The sequence below is a fragment of the Erinaceus europaeus genome, chromosome 1, assembly GCF_950295315.1.
Source record: "Erinaceus europaeus chromosome 1, mEriEur2.1, whole genome shotgun sequence".
NCBI classification, from domain to species: domain Eukaryota; kingdom Metazoa; phylum Chordata; class Mammalia; order Eulipotyphla; family Erinaceidae; genus Erinaceus; species Erinaceus europaeus.
The window spans coordinates 161,655,921-161,674,807 of NC_080162.1; the positions used below are offsets into that span (position 1 = coordinate 161,655,921).

General features: G+C 39.4%; 1 protein-coding gene across 1 annotated transcript in view; it reads right to left on the reverse strand.

Annotated features, from left to right (window-relative positions):
• Positions 1–13,602, reverse strand: part of TMEM67 (transmembrane protein 67) — a 50,740-nt gene extending 37,138 nt beyond the window's left edge. The window contains exons 1-7 of the mRNA XM_007537400.3: positions 13,403–13,602; positions 10,632–10,720; positions 7,720–7,813; positions 5,080–5,179; positions 4,144–4,213; positions 3,975–4,049; positions 1,383–1,445 (exon numbers count right to left, since the gene is read on the reverse strand). Of these exons, the coding sequence (XP_007537462.1) occupies positions 1,383–1,445; positions 3,975–4,049; positions 4,144–4,213; positions 5,080–5,179; positions 7,720–7,813; positions 10,632–10,720; positions 13,403–13,595 (684 nt within the window). The 5' untranslated portion in view covers positions 13,596–13,602. The remainder of the gene's footprint in view (positions 1–1,382; positions 1,446–3,974; positions 4,050–4,143; positions 4,214–5,079; positions 5,180–7,719; positions 7,814–10,631; positions 10,721–13,402) is intronic.
• Positions 13,603–18,887: the final 5,285 nt, after the last annotated feature.

Consider the following 18,887-nt stretch of genomic DNA (forward strand, 5'->3'; position numbering starts at 1 on the left):
AAAAAGGTAACTGCTTTTAGTTATCTCAAAATAACTGTTTTTACAGTAAAAACAAAACATTACAGTAATCTCTCATATCTAATTCACAAGTGAATTTTGTTGCCTCAGTCTACAAACTATATTCTAGAGCTAAAAACTTCTTTCATTTCTGTTATTACCCTTGGCTTTGGGTTATTTCTTCCTCAGATTATTATAATATTCTAACTGGTTTTCTTGATTCTATCCTTGTCCCAACAAAATCTATTCTTTATAATAAAGTGGATCCTTAAAAATACTAAAGACTGATCATGGCTTTCTTTGCACAAAACTCTGTCTTCCTGAAAGTAAATTCCATAGCTATTCCTTATCCCTGAACTTCTCTCTTACTTTCCTCGCTTTCCAAGTGACTGCAGCCTCCCTTCTATTTCTTAAGCACAAACGTGACAGAGAACTCCTGTTCTGGGACATCTACACTTGCTATGGTCTCTGTTTAGAATACCCTCCCTACAGAGGACCTAGTGGCATAAGACAGAAAGAAAAAAATAAAGGTAAAATACTAGATGATTTCACTCCTAAGTGGAAACTAAGGAACAAAGCAAGACAAAATACATGATGAAACATTCATAGCCGGTGATTTGTTCCCAGAAAGGGCTGAAGGGTGTCTGGAAGTCTAGTGCCATATGATGAAGGGAGATAATACTTTGGTGGTGACTGAGGGGTACTGGCACATATTCTGTGGAGATGTAAAACTGTGCCCGTGTGACAAGAGTGTTATCAAAAACACTTCCTAATTAAGAATAAATAATTAAAAAATAAGCATTTACTAAGTAACAATGTTACTTAAATTGAATGTTAAGTCAGTTTTCCTTAACATTCAATTTCAACTGAATAAACTCTGATACATTTGATTTATGTATGACTTATGTATAATGTAAATTTTTTTTAATTCCTTTGTCACCAGACAGACGTTTGATTTATGTATAAAGAGTTCAGGGGACAAGGTGGTGGCACACCTGGTTGAATGCATGTGTTACAATGCACATGGACCCATGTTCGAGCCCCCTGATCCCCACCTGTAGGGGGAAAGCTTCATGAGTGGTGAAGCAGTGCTGTAGGTGTCTCTCTATCTTTCTCCCTCTCTACCTTTCCCCTTCCTTCTCAATTTCTGGTGGTCTCTATCAATAAATAAAAGGATTAAAGAAAAAAATTTTTAAGTTTTTAAAAAAAAAAGTTATGAAATGAGCAATATTTTGTGTTCTTTTCCAGCCCACCTAAAAGAGCTTATTCTTCTTATAGAATATAAACAAGATCTACATACTTAGGTAAAATTTTTACTATCTGGAGGAAAAAACAGTACCACAATTGTGAAATGAAATAGTTATTTTATAAAACTTCAATCTTACCCAACAAGCAGCTGCTGATGACTGCAAATATTTTGTGAACCATTCTGAAGTAAAAGACACACCCTACAAACAAAAGAAGGGTGAATTACAGTTTTAAGTACAATGTTAAGACATTAATAAGCATATTGTTGAATGGGAAATGACTAACATTACCTTCTCTATGTTATAAGAAAAAAATATATTCTAGTGAGAATATAAGACCTACTCGAGGTCCTGGTACATGATGATGGAAAAGGACAAAAGTTGGAGGAAAGAGTGTTCCATAAAGACCTTTATCGAGAAATTGTACTCATGTGTCAACAACTGTACCATAAACCATTAACCCCAATAAAATTATTTTAAAAAAAACAAAGAACTATTTCACTTACTGCACATAAGACTGCATTGCAAAATCTTAAGACATATGGAGAATGTATGTTTATAACCCCCTTACAAATATAATGAGGAGAAAGTATGTTTATAATAAATATTATGTCCATTCCACTAATATGGAAAAAACTCTTATTAAAAAATAAAAGAGGAAAAAAAGGAAAACTAGATCCTAACTTAGTACCAAACTGTTTCCATTTATTTCTTTCTAAGTATTATACTGTATCAAACTCTAAATAATAAACTGGAAATAAAAATGAATTGCTTCTAAGCAGGAGAGTGAAGCTACATGGAAGAAGATCTCTAAAACTATATGGGGTGGGTGGTGGTGCACCCAGTAGATCATCACATTACAATGCTCAAGGACCAAGGTTCAAGCCCCCAGTCCCCAGCCTCGGGAGGAAACCTTCACACATAGTGAAGCAGGACTGTGGGTATCTCTTTCTCTCTCTCTCAAACTTCCCCCTCCCCTCTCAATTTCTCTCTGTCTCTAATAAATAAGTAAACAAACAAAAAGATAACTGGCTTTTTTTAAGTTCACTATAATACAGACTGAGATGAACACCCCAGAAAATGTGAATCTTGCTCTTCTTTTTTTTTTAATGTGAATCTTCTAACCAATGTGCCTATTTGGAGATGATCTCAGAGTTCATAACCCGACGTTAGCAATAATTTTATTTTATAAATATTTAGTATTTGCCTCTCCATCTCACAGGACTACACTGGAAGTGATGCTTTATTCATCAAAGATCCCAGTTTCCACCTTAATCCAGTTGCCACCCTCCTCAGAGCTATTCTTGGCCCTTCCAATCATTTCCACTTATTATTATTAATATTATACTATTTTGATAGAAGGGGGTCTCTTGCATGTATGGTTTTACTGTCATGTGTCATTTTTTTTCATCCAGAGAAAGAAAAAGAAAGAGGAGGAGATACTACAGCACTGAGGCTCCCAATGTTGCCACTGTATGTCCCACATGGAGCTCAAAATTTGAGCCACACATGGTATGCAGATACCCTGCTGCTAAGTTATCTCTCTGGACTCTTCACTTCTACTTACTAAAGAGTGATTTTAGCACCCAGATCATCTGCTGGCAAACTGGTTTTTGCAGTGCTCATTAAGTCCTATTCAATCAACTAACTTCTATTCTTTGGAATTGTGGCCTCTTCAGTTCCAATTCATTCACTTACTTGTCTCATTTGACATCCAAGACCTATTCATCATCAGTAATTACAACAAAAATTCTAACTCTAGGCCTCTGAGAAATAATTTATAAAAAAGGGACATGGTCAGACAGACTAACTCCCATTTCTCTAGAGATTATTATGTACAGACAGGTAAGTATTACCACGTCCAATTTACAAGCAAATTAAACTTAAGTTTAGAAATGTTAAGTAAAAGGATACAACATTAATGACTAGCAAATCCAAGGTTCTAATCTAGAGACTCTGAAGTACTCAACTCTATCAATGAATTCTTTGTGGGTTCTAGAGCTTTCTAGCCTGAACATTCTGAGATTCACTGAAAAACAAATGAGCTAGGGTAGAGAGCAGAGCAAATACGTTTACAAACTATAATGACAAATCATTTGCCTACTATTTCTTAGACTGCTTATTTCAAAGTAAATATTTCTCATTTTAGTTGCTGTTTATTTACTAAAAACAAAGATTCTCAAAACTGGAACACCAGTAAGACATTAAAATATGGGAGTCAGGCACAGCGGGTTAAGCTCAGGTGGTGTAAAGTACAAGGACTGGCGTAAGGATCCTGGTTCGAGCCCCCAGCTCCCCACCTGCAGGGAAGTCGCTTCACAAGAAGTGAAGCAAGTCTGCAGGTGTCTATCTTTCTCTCCCTCTCTCTGTCTTCCCCTCCTCTCTCCATTTCTCTCTCTTCTATCCAACAGTGACAACATCAACAACAACAACTACAATAAAAAAAAAGGGGGGCAATAAAAGGGAATAAATATTTTTTTTAAAAAAAATACATTGAAATATATTGGCTGGGCAGTGGTGCACCTGGTTAAGCATACACATTACAGAGTGCAAGGACCTGGGTTCAAGTCCCCAGTCTCCACCCGCAGTTTGGGGTGGGGGGAACTTCACAAGCAGTAGAGTAGTACTTCAAGGGCTTGTCTTTCTCTCCCACTCTTATCTCCTTTTCCCTCTAGATTTCTCTATGTCTCTATCCAATGAAAAACTTTCAAAAGAAAGAATGATACTTACAAGGTCTCCATAACGGGCAGCTGAAATTCTACGTAGAGGAAAATTCCCTGTGTTGCTGAAGCATAATCCCCCAATCTTCATTAAAAAAAAAAAGGAGGGGAGGAGTTTATTAAAATGCATAAGCAATTTAGTTTTAAAATAAGTGCTCTGTAACCTTAATTATTCTTACTAATATGTTAGGTTCCAAACACGTACAGGACCTGGTGGTATTAATGAATGTAGGTTCACAATGGACACACCTGTCAATAAAAAAAAAATGTCCTTAAATGCTACTGAATTGTAACTAAACCTTATTTAAGAACTTGTTCTCCTAAATGCCAGACTAGAATAGTCATTCAGCCAAGCAATAACTTAGAATTAAGTAAACATACTCAAAATATTAATAAAAAGTTATCTTAGCAGTGATTTGGATAGCTTTAGAGAATATACTTTGTAAGGCAAAGTACAAATAAAAATTAATTCTAACTTGAGAGTATCCTTTTTTTTAATTTTTATAATAGACTGTATAAAAATATTTTATTTGGGAGTCAGGCAGTAGCACAGCGGGTTAAGTGCACATGGCGCAAAGTGCAAGGACTGGCATAAGGATCCCAGTTCGAGCCCCCGGCTCCCCACCTGCAGGGGAATCACTTCACAAGGAGTGAAGTAGATCTGCAGGTGTCTGTCTTTGCCTCCCCTTCTCTGTCTCCCCCCCCATTTCTCTCTGTCCTATCCAACAATGATGGCATCAATAACAACAACAACAATAAAAAACAGTAAGGCCAACAGAAGGGAAAATAAATAAGTATACATTTAAAAAAGAATGAGAACACTGATGGGTTTGTATGAAAATTCATCAGTGGAGAAACAGGGCATGCTAAAGACAAGGTGACTAACTTGAAGTATAGAAGATCAAATGACTAATGAGAGATGAAGACAAGATTTGTGCCCAATTCTGTCATATTCTCTGAGTCTCACCTTCTTTATGTATTACATATTATTGTATACACTCTTACCCTTCCTTGGGCTAGTGTGAAGAACAAGTGATGTGATAGAAAAATATTTTTTAAAAGATTATAAACAAATAGAAGGTATTAGTGAAAACAGAACCTAGCACACTGCTTACCTGTTTCCCAAAGTATTTGCTACTGTAAAAGCATTTTCGTTTCCATCACAGAGTTTACAAGTTGCTCGAGACAGCAATGTTCCATTGGCATCTCTTTCCACTAAACAATTTAGAAAAATTTCAATGTAACACACAGTAAACAGATAAGCTTCTATATGCTTAATAAAATCTACTTGTAATTAGTATCCTAAGAATTCTCAAAACACTTTATTTGGTAAAAGGTTTACTGAGCATTTCCACAATAAGGTAGTGAAAAGTGATGGTTCTCCATTCCTATATTTCAAAAATACAGGCATTAATATTTCAAAATATTATAAAAATATTTTTCCTCAAAAAATTTGCTTACCTATTATTACCTGTATGTTCTGTTTCAGTGAATATGGGGACTAATGTTTTTCATAGACTGCTGATAAATCCCTGTAACTTAGAAAACTTTGTGGTAGCATCTATTAAGCTTTTACTTCATAAACTATATGATACTCATGCTCCTAGGCCAATTTTTAAAAGTTGGCTTTTTTAATTTGTTCTTTCTTATTTGTAGAAAATTTATATACACCACAGGACTTAGTTCTTGGCTGTTTTTAAATTTTTTTCTCTAACTTGTTTTCTTCTAGGATTGTCTGATTTTTTTTTAACATGGAATATTAAAAATATTTATTTTGTTTTAATGAGAGAGACATACAAAAAGAAAGAAACCAGAGCACTGGTCAGCTCTGGCTTATGGCAGTGCTGGGGATTGAATTTAGGGCCTAGGAGATTCAGCCATGAAAATCTTTTGCATAACCACTATGCTATCTCCCCTTTCCCAGACATAGAATTTATTTACTAATTTAATTTATTTATTTATTTTTTCACCTGAGCACTACTGAGCTCTGGCTAACTGAGACACAAGGATTGAACCTGGGACCTCAGAGTCTAATGCTTTTTGTATAATCATTATGTTAGATCCCCTGCCCTAAATATTATACCTTTTATGCACTTAAATTTGTCATTTTTTTCTCTCTAAAATGTTTTGGTAATGTTTAGCAAGTCTTATTCCAACCAATATTTCAAAATCTCTAACTATATGAACTTACATAGCTCATATTTAATAATTGAATATCATAATATTGATTTTTTTTAAATATTTTATTTGGATAGACACAGAGAAATTGAGAGGGGCTGGGAACCTAGAGAAGAGGGCAGAAAGATACCTGCAGCACTGTTTGACCACTCATGAAGCTTCCTCCTCCAGGTAGGAAGCAGGGGCTTGAAACTAGGTCCTTATGCATTGTAGCAGGTATGCTCAACTGGGTGCACCAACACCTGGCCCCAAAATTTGTTTTTCCTTTAATGAATAAGGTTTCCTACTTTCAAAATACCCAACTTGGTGTTTTCCTATTCTTAATTTCCCTATCACCGTTTATTAGTAGTATCCTTTCTCCATTGATGTGAATGATATCTTTTTAATATACCCTATTTCCTTATGGATTAGATCTATTTTGATTCTCTATGTACCATCCATCAGTCTTTGTTACTGTATATATATACATACAGTAATATATATATAAATGACAAATTTAATCTGTATATATTACTACAACTACAAAATGTTTGGGATTAAAAAAGATGTGAAAGACTAGGGAGCTAGCATAGTGGTCATGCAGAAAACCTCTACGCCTGAGGCACCAAAGGTCCCAGGTTCAATTCCCAACAACACCAGAAGCCAGAGTTTAGCTGCATTCTGGCAAACAAGACAGCACATTACTATGCCTGAGGACGAGGGTTTAAATCCTGAGTTCCCACTTACACAGAAAAGCTTCAAGAGCAGTAGAGCAGTGCTACAGGTATCTTTCTTTTTTCCTCTCCCTCTCTAATTCTATCTCTACAAGAAAAAACAAAGGAGGCGGGGGAGCCAGCAATAGAACTGGTGTCATCATGCAGGTACTGAGTAGGGTTGGGGAAAAAAAAGTTCTGGATATATGATGAGATTGTTTTCTTTTTCCAGGTTTTACACACATTCTCCATATAAACCTTAGAAACCCTAGTCCCAGGGCCAGGTAATGGCACACCAGGTAAAGCACACATAGGAAGAAACCTTAATTGTTAAAACAAATAAAATCTTAGTACAATATACTAGGGTTCCTATAAATGTATAGATCATTATTAAGAGAGCTAACAAGGGGCCAGGTTGTGGCGCATTTGGTTGAGCACACATGTTACAATGTGCAAGGACCCAGGTTCAAGCCCCTAGTCCTTACCTCAAGAAGAAAATTTTATTTCCTCCACCCAGTACCTAATGTAAATTTGTATATAAATATTTATATAAAATTATATAATTTATTAACCTAAGTACATACTTATGTAACATCATAAGAAATGTTTATAATTTGTCAAGCATCAAGTTGAATTTTCAGTTGAAGAATGTATATTTTGTTATATTAAGCAATTATTTATCTAATCCTACATTAAGATATTTTTAATCAGACAGGGTTTTTCAATCACTTCTGAATGCCTGCTGCTGCTTTAAATACCATTAAAATTTGGACAACAATTTAAAAATACTGTTAAGACTAAGCTATTTCAACTAATGTCCTTCTCAAATACAGCACTACTATTCATCAAATTCATCACTACTATTTCATAAAGAATCTGCTTTACCTAAAATATGACCAGTGGGACAGTGGCATTTTCCTTCTGCAGTTAAACCACCAGGACAAGTAATGCAGTTCCAGCCATCTTCAGTAACACCTTTCTAAAAAAGAAAAAGATATGTACATCTATATGCCATATATATATTTTTTAATTCCTTAACTTTCCCCTTAATTGAAAAGTTCCAGAAGTTACAATAATACAAATTTTCAGTTGATATTTAAATTAATTATACTCATGTATGTCACACAACAGTATTTTGGATAACAAATTTTTGCTTATATTAAAAAGTAAGCTATAGATGACTACTATGGGGTGGGGGAGGGGGGTGTCAAGCAGTGGTACACCAGGTTGAGTGAACATAGTGTGAAGCACAAGGATCACAGTATGCCCGGCTTGACACTTCACAAGTGGTGAAGCAGGTCTGTAGGTGTCTATCTTTCTCTCCCCCTCTCTGTTTACTCCTCCTCTCTCCATTTCTCTCTGTCCTATCCAACAACTACAACATCAATAACAACAATAACTAAAAGAATTTTTAAAAAAGGGCAACAAAAGGGAACATAAATAAATAAATATAAAAATAAAAGCATAATCAAATCTATTAGTACTAGCTATAAGTTAGTAGGACCCCTGGTAACTTTTCCCAGATGCAACTTTATATAAAATAAGATGCAAGTGACACTTGCAGCACTGCTTCACTGTTAAGGAAGCTTCCCCTTGCAGGTGGGGCATGGGAGCTTCAATCTGGGTCCTTGTGAAGGGTAATATGTACACTTTACCTGGTGCATCACCATTTGATCCCTACAAAGACTTCTGATTACCCAAACTTATTGAAAAAATATTGCTGTCTAGAATTATTGTTTAGAATGACTAAACTTCTAGTTTTCCAATAATTTCAGTTTTGAAAAACCAGCTCTGGCTTATGATGGTGCTGGAAATTGAATCCAGCATGTTGGAGATTCAGGGATAAAAAAGTTTCTTTGGGGAGAGTGGCACATCTGATTAAGCGTATATGTTTTCATGCTCAAGAACCTGGATTGAAGACCCTCCTCTCCACTTGGAGCAGGGAAACTTCATAGGCAGTGAAGCAAGTATTCCGCAGATGTTTCTCTGCCTCTGCTTCTCTCTTCCTCTCAAATTCCCTCTCTGTCCTATTTAAAAATAAAAAAGAGGGGGCCAAGCGGTAGCACAGTGGGTTAAGCAGACATGGTGTGAAGCGCAAGGACCAGCGTAAGGATCCCGGTTCAAGGCCCCGACATCCTCACCTGAAGGGGGGGTCACTTCACAGGCAGTGAAGCAGGTCTGCAGGAGTCTTTCTCTCCCTCTCTCCATTTCTCTCTGTCCTATCCAATAACAATGGCATCAATAACAATAGCCACAACAATAAAAAAAAAAAAAAAACAAGGGCAACAAAAGGGGGAAAAAACAGCTTCCAGGAGCAGTGGATTCGTGGTGCAGGCACCGAGTCCTAGCAATAATCCTGAAGGAAAAATAAATAAATAAATAAAAAGAAAGGAAGAAAGGCCACCATTAATGGTGGATTTGTGAGGATGAAGAGAAAAGGGTAAAAAGTATCATAGTCACTATCTCTGTTGTGGCTTAATTTTTCAGCAATTGGGGCCCAGGTGGTGGCACCTCTGATTAAGTGCACACATCACAGTGAGCAAAGACGCATGATCAGATTCTTCACCCTTTTAGAGGGAGGGCTAGTGAAATAACTCACTTGGATAATATTCTGCTTTGCCATGTGCATGACCCAGGTTTGAGCCTGCCTCCAACATGGTGATGGATGTCTTGGTTCTATGATGTCTTTATTTTATTTCATTTTTATTTTTTAATTTATTTATAAAATGGAAATATTGACAAGACCATAGTATAAGAGGAGTATAATTCCACACAATTCCCACCACCAGAACTCCATATCCAATTCTTCCCTTGAGAGCTTTCCTATTCTTTATCCCTCTGGGAGTATGGACCCAGAATCATTATGGGGTGCAGAAGGTGGGGGGTCTGGCTTCTCTCTCTTTCTCTCTCTCTCTGCCTTCTGTCTCTAGCTTAAAAAACAATGTGAGGGAGAATGAGAGAGGTAAACTTCCCCAGTTCTGTCCATATCACATGTGTTACCAGGCCTCAAACTCAGAGAATTGTGTTTGATAACATATGTGCTCTGACAGGTGAGCTATCTTCTAGCCCTTAGATTTCTATTTTTTTAGGGGGGAGGGCAGAGCATCATTCCAGCATTTGTAATGCCAGGGATTAAACTCAGGGACCTAATGTTTGAGTCTAATGCCTTATCCACTGTGACACCTCCCAGATGCTGGATTTCAGATGTTTAAAAAGTAAAGCAACGCATTCTTGTTTCCTCCAAGTTTGCATAAAAGTTTACTCAGCTCTCAAAGTTTACTTTTATAAAATCAAAGTTCCTGGGAGTCAGGCAGTAGCTCAGTGGACCAGAGTAAGGATCCCAGTTGGAACCCCCAGCTCCCCACCTGCAGGGCAGTCGCTTCAAAAGTGGTGAAACAGATCTGCAGATTTCTATCTTTCTCTCCCCCTCTGTCTTCCCCTCCTCTCTCCATTTCTCTCTGTCCTATCCAACAATGGCATCAATAACAACAATAATAATAACTACAACAAAAAAACTAGGGCAACAAAAGGGAATAAATATTTTTAAAAATCAAAGTTCACTTAATAATTTTAAACTGGGGGTACTAAAGCATAGCATTAAATTGTAGCTATAAAGATATTATTTACTACTTTTATAGTAAAATTATTTTATAAACAAATAGAGAGCACAATGGCTATGAATGCCTGAGACTGTGAAATCTCAGGTTCAACCCCAGCAACACCACAAACCAGAACTGTGCAGTACTCTGATGATTATGATGGTGATAAATATAAATAAGTAAATAAATATTCTATACCATGTTTTCTGGGCATTTCTTACAACTGATACTGGGTCCTCCATTATTAGAGATCATCTGATATCCTGGTAGACAAACACATGAAGTTCCTAAGAAGAAAAGAAATAATTCTGACTTTATTAAAAACAAAAGTAACTGCAAGACAGGGAAACTAATAATTCTTTAGACTTTTGAGGTACATTATGCTAATCAAAAACAAGACTCTGAAACCAGGACTGTTTGGGTTCAAATCTAGAAACATTTTCCTTGGGCTCTAACTATATGCTTTTCAGGACGACACTGAACTCCATGCTGTAGCTTTCCTCTCTACAAGTCTGAACAACAGCACCTACTACCTAGGGTTAATACAAGTATTAAATTAGTTATCACATGTAAACTACTTATGTAATGTAAAAGTACTAGATAGGTATTGCTTGCTAACCTTCTTTTAAATTTCTGTCTGGGGAGTCGGGCAGTAGCGCAGCGGGTTATGTGCACGTGGCACAAACATTAAGGACCAGCGTAAGGATCCTGGTTCAAGCCCCTGGCTCCCCACCTGCAAGGGGATCACTTCACAAAAAAAGCAGCATAGCAGGAGAGCTCTCTTTGGTATGTGAATACCTCCCACGTAATGTGGTATGGAGATACCCTCCCATACATGGCAAGGCACATGATCTACCCAGTTATCTCCCCAGGCATGGGGGAGAGAGACTAGGAGAGGGGAAGGGAGGGGAGGGGAGGGGAGGGGAGGGGAGGGGAGGGGAGGGGAGGGGAGGAGGGCAGGAGAGGAGAGGAGAGGGAGAAAGGGACTCTCCTGTAGATAGAGACAGAGAAAAATTGAGAAGGGGGAAGGAGGGGGGGAGAAAGGGACCTGCAGCAGTGCCTTACCACTCATGAAGCTTCTCCTCTACAGGTGGGGGCTGAGGATTTGAACCCTGGGTCACATTGTGATGGGTACACTCAACCAAATGCGCCACCACTCAGGCCCTTAACTTGTTAAGTATGATTATAAGTGAATTAATAACTAAGCTAATAGGTAACTGCTGTGGGAAATTTTAGATGTCTATTTTAACCATACACATACTTATTTAATTCAAATATATTTTGTCTAAACAAGATGTTAGTTAGAAAAAAAAATTTTTTAGTCTTTTTTAAATTTAATTAATTTGTTTGATAGGGCAGAGAGAAATTGAGAAGGTATGGGAGGTAAGAGAAAAGAGAGAGAGAGAGAAAAGTGCCACATTGCTTCACTGCTAATGACGCTTCCCCCTCCTGCAGGTGGAGGACTGGGGCTTGAACCTGGGTCCTTGCACATTATAATGTATGTGCAAAGCAGGTACACCACTGCTTGGCCCTCAACAACCATTTCCTTATGTTTGAACAGAAAGAAAAATAATAATAATAATAAAATAATCAATGTTCAACTTGCTGGCTAGGCAAGGACTATTTTGCATTGTCTTACCAGACCACTGCTCATTTCTGGCTTTTGTTGACAGCAAGGAAGAACCTGAGACCTCAGAACCCCAGACACTGAAGTCATTTTGTATGACCATAATGTTATTTCAATTTCCATAAGGACAGCATTTTCTAAGTAGACAGTAAAAGGAAAAAGCAGGCACAATAGTCTGTCTATATAGTGCAATATATGTGATACCTAGGTATTACGAAAGTGACAGCTTAACACTTTAGAGTCTGTGAAAATGCTTTCTCATTCATATATCCTCACTGAGGGCCCTGGTTGGGTTCTTTACTGAAATGTCATAAATGAAGACATAGCAATTTTTAAAATTTTTTAAATATTTATTTATGTATTCCCTCTTGTTGCTCTTGTTTTTTATTGTTATAGTTATTATTGTTGTTGTTGGATAGGACAGAGAGAAATGGAGAGAGGAGGGGAAGACAGAGAGGGGGATAGAAAGATGGACACCTGCAGACCTGCTTCACCACCTGTGAAGCGACTCCCCTGCAGATGGGGAGCCGGGGGCTCGAACCGGGATCCTTGCTGGTCCTTGCGCTTTGCGCCACCTGCGCTTAACCCACTGCGCTACCGCCATAGCAATTTTGAAGATGGCAGAAAGTCAGGACGATATTTTAAGATTTTATAATCTGGGAAACAGTCTTATTCTAAGCAGCTTTGGTTAGAATAACTCACCAGAGGGCGTTTCAAGGAGGGGGGGGAGCAAAGCTTAATCTAAAGAAACTTTGAAGGCAAATTGTACTATCAACAATAAAAGTATTAATTTCGACAGGTAATTTACATTATAGACACGCTTGTGGAGATGCCCCTGTAAAGACTAAGCATAGAGACAAGAGTGCGTCCAATCTCAAGCTTAGATAACAGAGACATTAAAACCGCTTCTGGGCTTCTATTTCCTTATCTGTAAAATGAGAAGATAAGTCCAGATCATGAATAAAGTCGCTTCCAGCTCTAACTTCGTGGCTGGAAATACATAATAAGGGGCTATCAGAGTTAATAAACGCTAATATGCATTCCCTCCCCCAATGACCTGTCTGCTGATTCTCACCTAAATTTTTCTATTTATTCTCTGCCTTTGCAGATGCTTCTCTACAGACTCCTCGGATGAGCGGAAGATCGGCGAGGTGAAATTACTGGCCAAGGCTCAAGGAGCCAACGATCTACCGGTTCCCCGACCTCATTTCTGTGCAAACTGCAACCCTTCAAGGAATGCAATCCTTCTTTCTGGCGCTGGCGGTTAACTCTCCTGAAACACAATTCCCGCGGACAAAAGTGTTGCAGCGACCTGGCCAGGGCCCACCCCAAGCCCTCTCACCTCGGACGCCCGGCTTTTGGTTGGCACCACACGGGACACAGGAAAGCTCGGAAATATCATAGTACTGGTTGTGGCCGCACTTCTCTGGTTTCCAGAAGGGGAAGGAGAAAGTTTGGGCCTGTGAGATTCGAGGGAGGACCAATAGGAGTAAGGCTCCTATTACAACTCCAAACAATGTGGGCCAAGCCGCCATTGCTGTACTAGCCCCTGCATCCACATCTCCCGTTACCGTGGTGACGACGCTGGCGCAGGCGCAGTCTCCAATGCCCCAGCAACCTTTGCGGCGGCGAATCTGCTATACCTAATGGGAAACTCCTGCGGGTGGAAGCTTGAGTCGCTGGTTGCTAGGTAACGGGGAGCTTCTTGCTCCCAGCAAGGGTAGGTTAGAGGTAAGGTATCCCCAGGCAAGAAGAGTCCCAGAACAGTATCGAATTCAGTACCTCAACACATCTATTCCTCTAATTCTCGACTCTTCACTATCTGCCCAGTCGCAGCATTTGATATTTTATTTATTATTAGATCATCACCAGACCTAACAGCTCTGAGCCAACTTTCTCACATGTAGAGAGATAAAAAGAGGGAAATATAACACACTCAGCCTACTCCAGTACAACGGGAGTCGGGCTTGAAGCTGGATAGTACAGATGACAAAGCAGGCACACTATCCAAGTGAGTTATTTTGCTGACCACATTCACTTATTTTTATTTATTTATTTATTTTATTTCCTTTTGTTGCGCGTGTTGTTTTATTGTTGTTGTAGTTATTGTTGTTGATGGATAGGACAGAGAGAAATAGAAAGAGGAGGGGAAGACAGAGAGGGGGAGAAAAAGAAAGACACCTGCAGACCTGCTTCACCGCCTGTGAAGTGACTCCCGTGCAGGTGGGGAGCTGGGGCTCGAACACAGATCCTTATGCCGGTCCTTGCAGCTACCGCCCAACTCCCTACATTCACTTATTTTTAACCAGAGAACTTCTGGACTCTTAAATCAGCATGAGGGATGGTCCGGGAGGTGGTGCAGTGGTAAAGCTTTGGACTCTCAAGTTTGAGGTCCTGAGTTTGATCCCGGGCAGCACATGTGCCAGAGTGATGCCCAGTTCTTTCTCTCTCCGCCTATCTTTTTCATAAATAAATAAAATCTTTAAAAAAAATTACTTCGGGGGAAAAAATGATTCCATGCTTTAAAAAAAAAATCAGTATCAGGGGTTGGGTTTATGGGATAAGCCACTGTGCTATCTTCCAACCCATCCTACTTTTTAATCTTTTTGAAATATATATATATATTTTTTTTTTTTAATTTTTAGTAAGAGGGAGAGGTACAGAGAAACCAGAGCACTGCTCAGCTCTGTCTTATGGCGCAAGGAACTGAACCCAGGACTTTGGAGCCTCAGGCCTGAAAGCCTTTCCACATAACCATTATGCCATTTCCCCCCACCCCATCCCTGACTTTTTAATCCTATTAGGACAATAATCTTTGGTGGAAAGTTTAATCATATTTCATTTATTGAGCACTTAATATGAATAGAGATTTGTTTGGAGGGGGAGGAGTTTTTCTTTCAGGAATCTCATAGTCCAGTAAAGAAACAGACATACACATGAAATCCCTGTGGTCCAGGAATGGTCCAACGCAGTGGATAAAGCATTGGACTCTCAAGCATAAGGTCCCAAGTTCAATCCCCAGGAGCGCATGTACCAACCAGAGTGATGAATGGTTCTTTCTCTCTCTTCCTATCTTTTTCATTAATTAATAAAATCTTTAAAGAAAGAAATGAAATCATTAAAAACATTCAAGATAACTGTTCCAATTTGAGAATGTGCAACTGAAAGTTAGGATTAAGCCTACCTAAGGAATAGGAGGAATATCAGCTACAAAATCACTTAGGAGGAGATTTTTATAGGACAGGGACAACAGCAGGGCCAGAAGCAATAGATCCAGAGGCATGAGAGGGCAGGCTTACCAAGAAATTATATATGTGTATTAGTGTGCCTGAGGTGTAAGGTACATGTATGGCCAGTGAATGAAGATGAAGTTGAAAAGATACAGAGGAATGTGAATGAAAGAAGGTGCTTGAATGGCAAATTATTTGGCTACACTGATTTGAAGCTTGTTTAGACTTTAAACTGTTGTAGCCTGGAATGTGGTACAGTAGATAAAGCAGTATACTTTCAGCCATGAGGTTCAAGTTTGATCAGTAGCACTGCCTAAGTGGTAGTGTTTTTCTATTTCCTCATGTCTCTTTCATGACATAAACCTAAAAAAATGTTTTCAATAATGGAATAACATGATGAGGTTTACATTTTGGAAATCCTAAAGAAGAGACAACAATGGGAAATTTTTTTTAAAAAATCTTTCTTTCCTTCTCTATTCACATTTTCACTATTCTCTTGCCAATTTTTTCATTCTTCAGTTGTGGGTCTCTCTCACTCTCTCTCTCTTTTTCTGTGTGTATATATCTAAGATACCACAGCACCACTCCACCATCCATGGAGCTTCCCTCTGGTGCTGTTGTGCTGGCACGTGTTGTCAGGGCTACAGAACTCAGTCTCATGGTTGGTAAGATGTGCACTCTACCTTGTGAAATCTCCCAACCTCAGATGGAATGAAACATATTTAATTAATTAAAGGTACTCCAAAACACCTAGATTATTCATCCCTTTCCCATGGTGCTCTGTAAATGGAAGTTAATGCCACCATTATAATATAGGCCAAACATTTATAAGTAAGTCACTTTGATGCTTTCCTTTCCTTCATGTTCTTATTTCATAATTTGCTCCCTGGAGACTTAAGCCTGGCTGTACCATACTTTGTGGGAAAGAGGTTTAGAGTTACATAATTCAGCTTCATCATTCACATAACTGTCTTCTTTTATAGTGATAGGATCCTGATGTAACATATACCCATTATCTCTTAGTCACACTCTTTGCAGGGGGAAAAAAAAACCTTTAATAATCTGCTGTGGGATTAGGGGTAGGGAAGGGAACACAGATTTCTAGATATACAAAAAGTCTTTAATGTTTGTCTTTTTTTCTATTTTATTTGATGGAACAGATAATTTGAGTGGGTGGGCGGGGGAGACAGAGAAGGAGAGAGAAGTGGTCTGGGAGGTGGCACAGTGGATAAAAGCATCAGATTCTCAAGCATGAGGTCCTGAGTTCAAACCCTGGCAGCCCACGTACCAGAGTGATGGCTGGCTCTTTCTCTCTCTTCCTATGATTCTCATAAATTAATTAATTAATTAATTAAATAAAATCTGATTCATTTTGTCCAAGAAGTGACCCCCCTGTAGGTGGGGGGCAAGAACTTGAACTCTGCTCCTTATGTTTGGTAATGTGTGTGTTCAACTGGATGTGCTATCACCTGCCCTCCCTCCTCAAAGTCTTTTTTTTAAAATATTTATTTATTTTCCCTTTTGCTGCCGTTGTTGTGGTTATTGATGTTGTTGTTAGATACAATGGAGAGAAATGGAGAGAGGAGGGGAAGACAGAGAAGGGGAGAGAAAGATAGACACCTGCAGACCTGTTCACTGCCTGTGAAGCGACGCCCCTGCAGGTGGGGAGCCAGGGGCTCTAACCCCGGGATCCTTATGCTGGTTCTTGTGCTTTGCACCACGTGAGCTTAACCCGCTGTGCCACCGCCCAACTCCCCTCTAAGTCTTTTTTTTTTTCCTCTTTTTTTTATTGGGGAATTAATGTTTTACATTCAACAGTAAGTACAATTGTTTGTACATGCATAACATTTCCCAGTTTCCCATATAACAATACAACCCCCACTAGGTCCTCTGAATCCTTCTTGGACCTGTATTCTCCCCACCCACCCACCCCAGTCTTTTACTTGGGTGCGATACGCCAATTCCATTTCAGGTTCGACTTGTGTTTTCTTTTCTGATCTTGTTTTTCAACTTCGGCCTGACAGTGAGATCATCCTATATTCATCCTTCTGTTTCTGACTTATTACACTCAATATTATTTTTTCAAGGTCCATCCAAGATTGCCTGAAAATGGTGAAGTCACCATTTTTAATAGCTGAGTAGTATTCCATTGTGTATATATACCACAACTTGCTCATCCACATTGGTCTCCAGCTCCCACTGATTCTGTGCTCGGAGAAACTAAGATGGAACTTTCGGAAAGCAAACTGGCGTCTGTTCAGTGATCTTACCAACAAATCTATTCCTTCAATTCCAATTAACTCTACCCCCTCTGAAGATTCCTACAGGCGCTTCCGCCAAGCCATCTTCAAAGCAGCTTCCCAAGCCATTCCTCGTGGGAGACGTGCTAACTATACGCCTTGTCTTGATGCTGAATGCGAGCAACTACTAAAGCAGTATGATGAGTCGGGCGACCCAGATGTGGCTGACCATCTCATTGCCTCCCTGGATGCAGCATGCCAAGCCCACTGGCAACAACTCACGGAAAGTCTGAACTTCACCCACTCAAGTAGGAAGGCCTGGAAGCTTCTTCACAGACTGGGTGCGGGTAGCCAACCCCCTCTCGTCTCCCATCCTTCCGTATCTCCAAACTCAGTGGCCAGTCACCTAACTCAAGATGGATGTGCTAAGATCGACCCAGTCTGGAAAAGAGAAATTTCCCATGAGTGGTCATCCCACTTCCGGTTATCTTGTCCATCTCCAAAAATCTCTCCCTTTACACTGTCTGAACTGGAAGACGCTTTAAAGAGGGTTAAACCGGGAACAGCTGCTGGCTATGATAACATCACCCCAGAACTCATTCTTAACCTGGGCCCCGAGGCAAAGAAGTGGCTCACTTCATTCCTGTCCCACATCTTGGAATCTGAGTCTATGCCCAAAGTTTGGCGTCGTGCGAAGATTATAGCGATTTTGAAACCAAAGAAAGACCCAACACTGGCCGCCAGCTATAGACCAATTTCTCTCCTCTCCGTGTGTTACAAACTCCTTGAGAGGCTGCTTCTGTCACGTATTTCTCATCTTACAGAGAAATTCCTATCACCCGCCCAGGCTGGTTTCCGCCCAGGAAGATCTACCTGCGAACAAGCCCTGGCCCTCTCAACTTACATTGAAAATGGATTCCAGAAGAACTTAAAGACAGGTGCTGTCTTTGTTGATCTCACAGCAGCCTATGACACGGTCTGGCACCGTGGTCTCCTAGTCAAGATCTCAAGATGCCTGCCTCCATGGGTGGCCAACACTATATCGTTTCTTCTCCAAAACAGAAGTTTCTGGGTACATCTGGGTGACAAGTCTAGCAGATGGAGACTTGTCTCAAGTGGCCTCCCCCAGGGCTCTGTTCTGGCTCCTATGCTATTTAATATTTACATCAATGACCTCCCAGAAACTTCTTCAAGGAAGTTCATCTACGCCGATGACATCTGCTGTGCAACTCAGGCATCAAAGTTCGACATCCTCGAGGAAACACTCATGAAAGACATGTCTCTGATATCTCATTACTGTAAAAAATGGAGACTAATCCCTAGCACTTCAAAAACGGTATCATCTGTTTTCCATCTA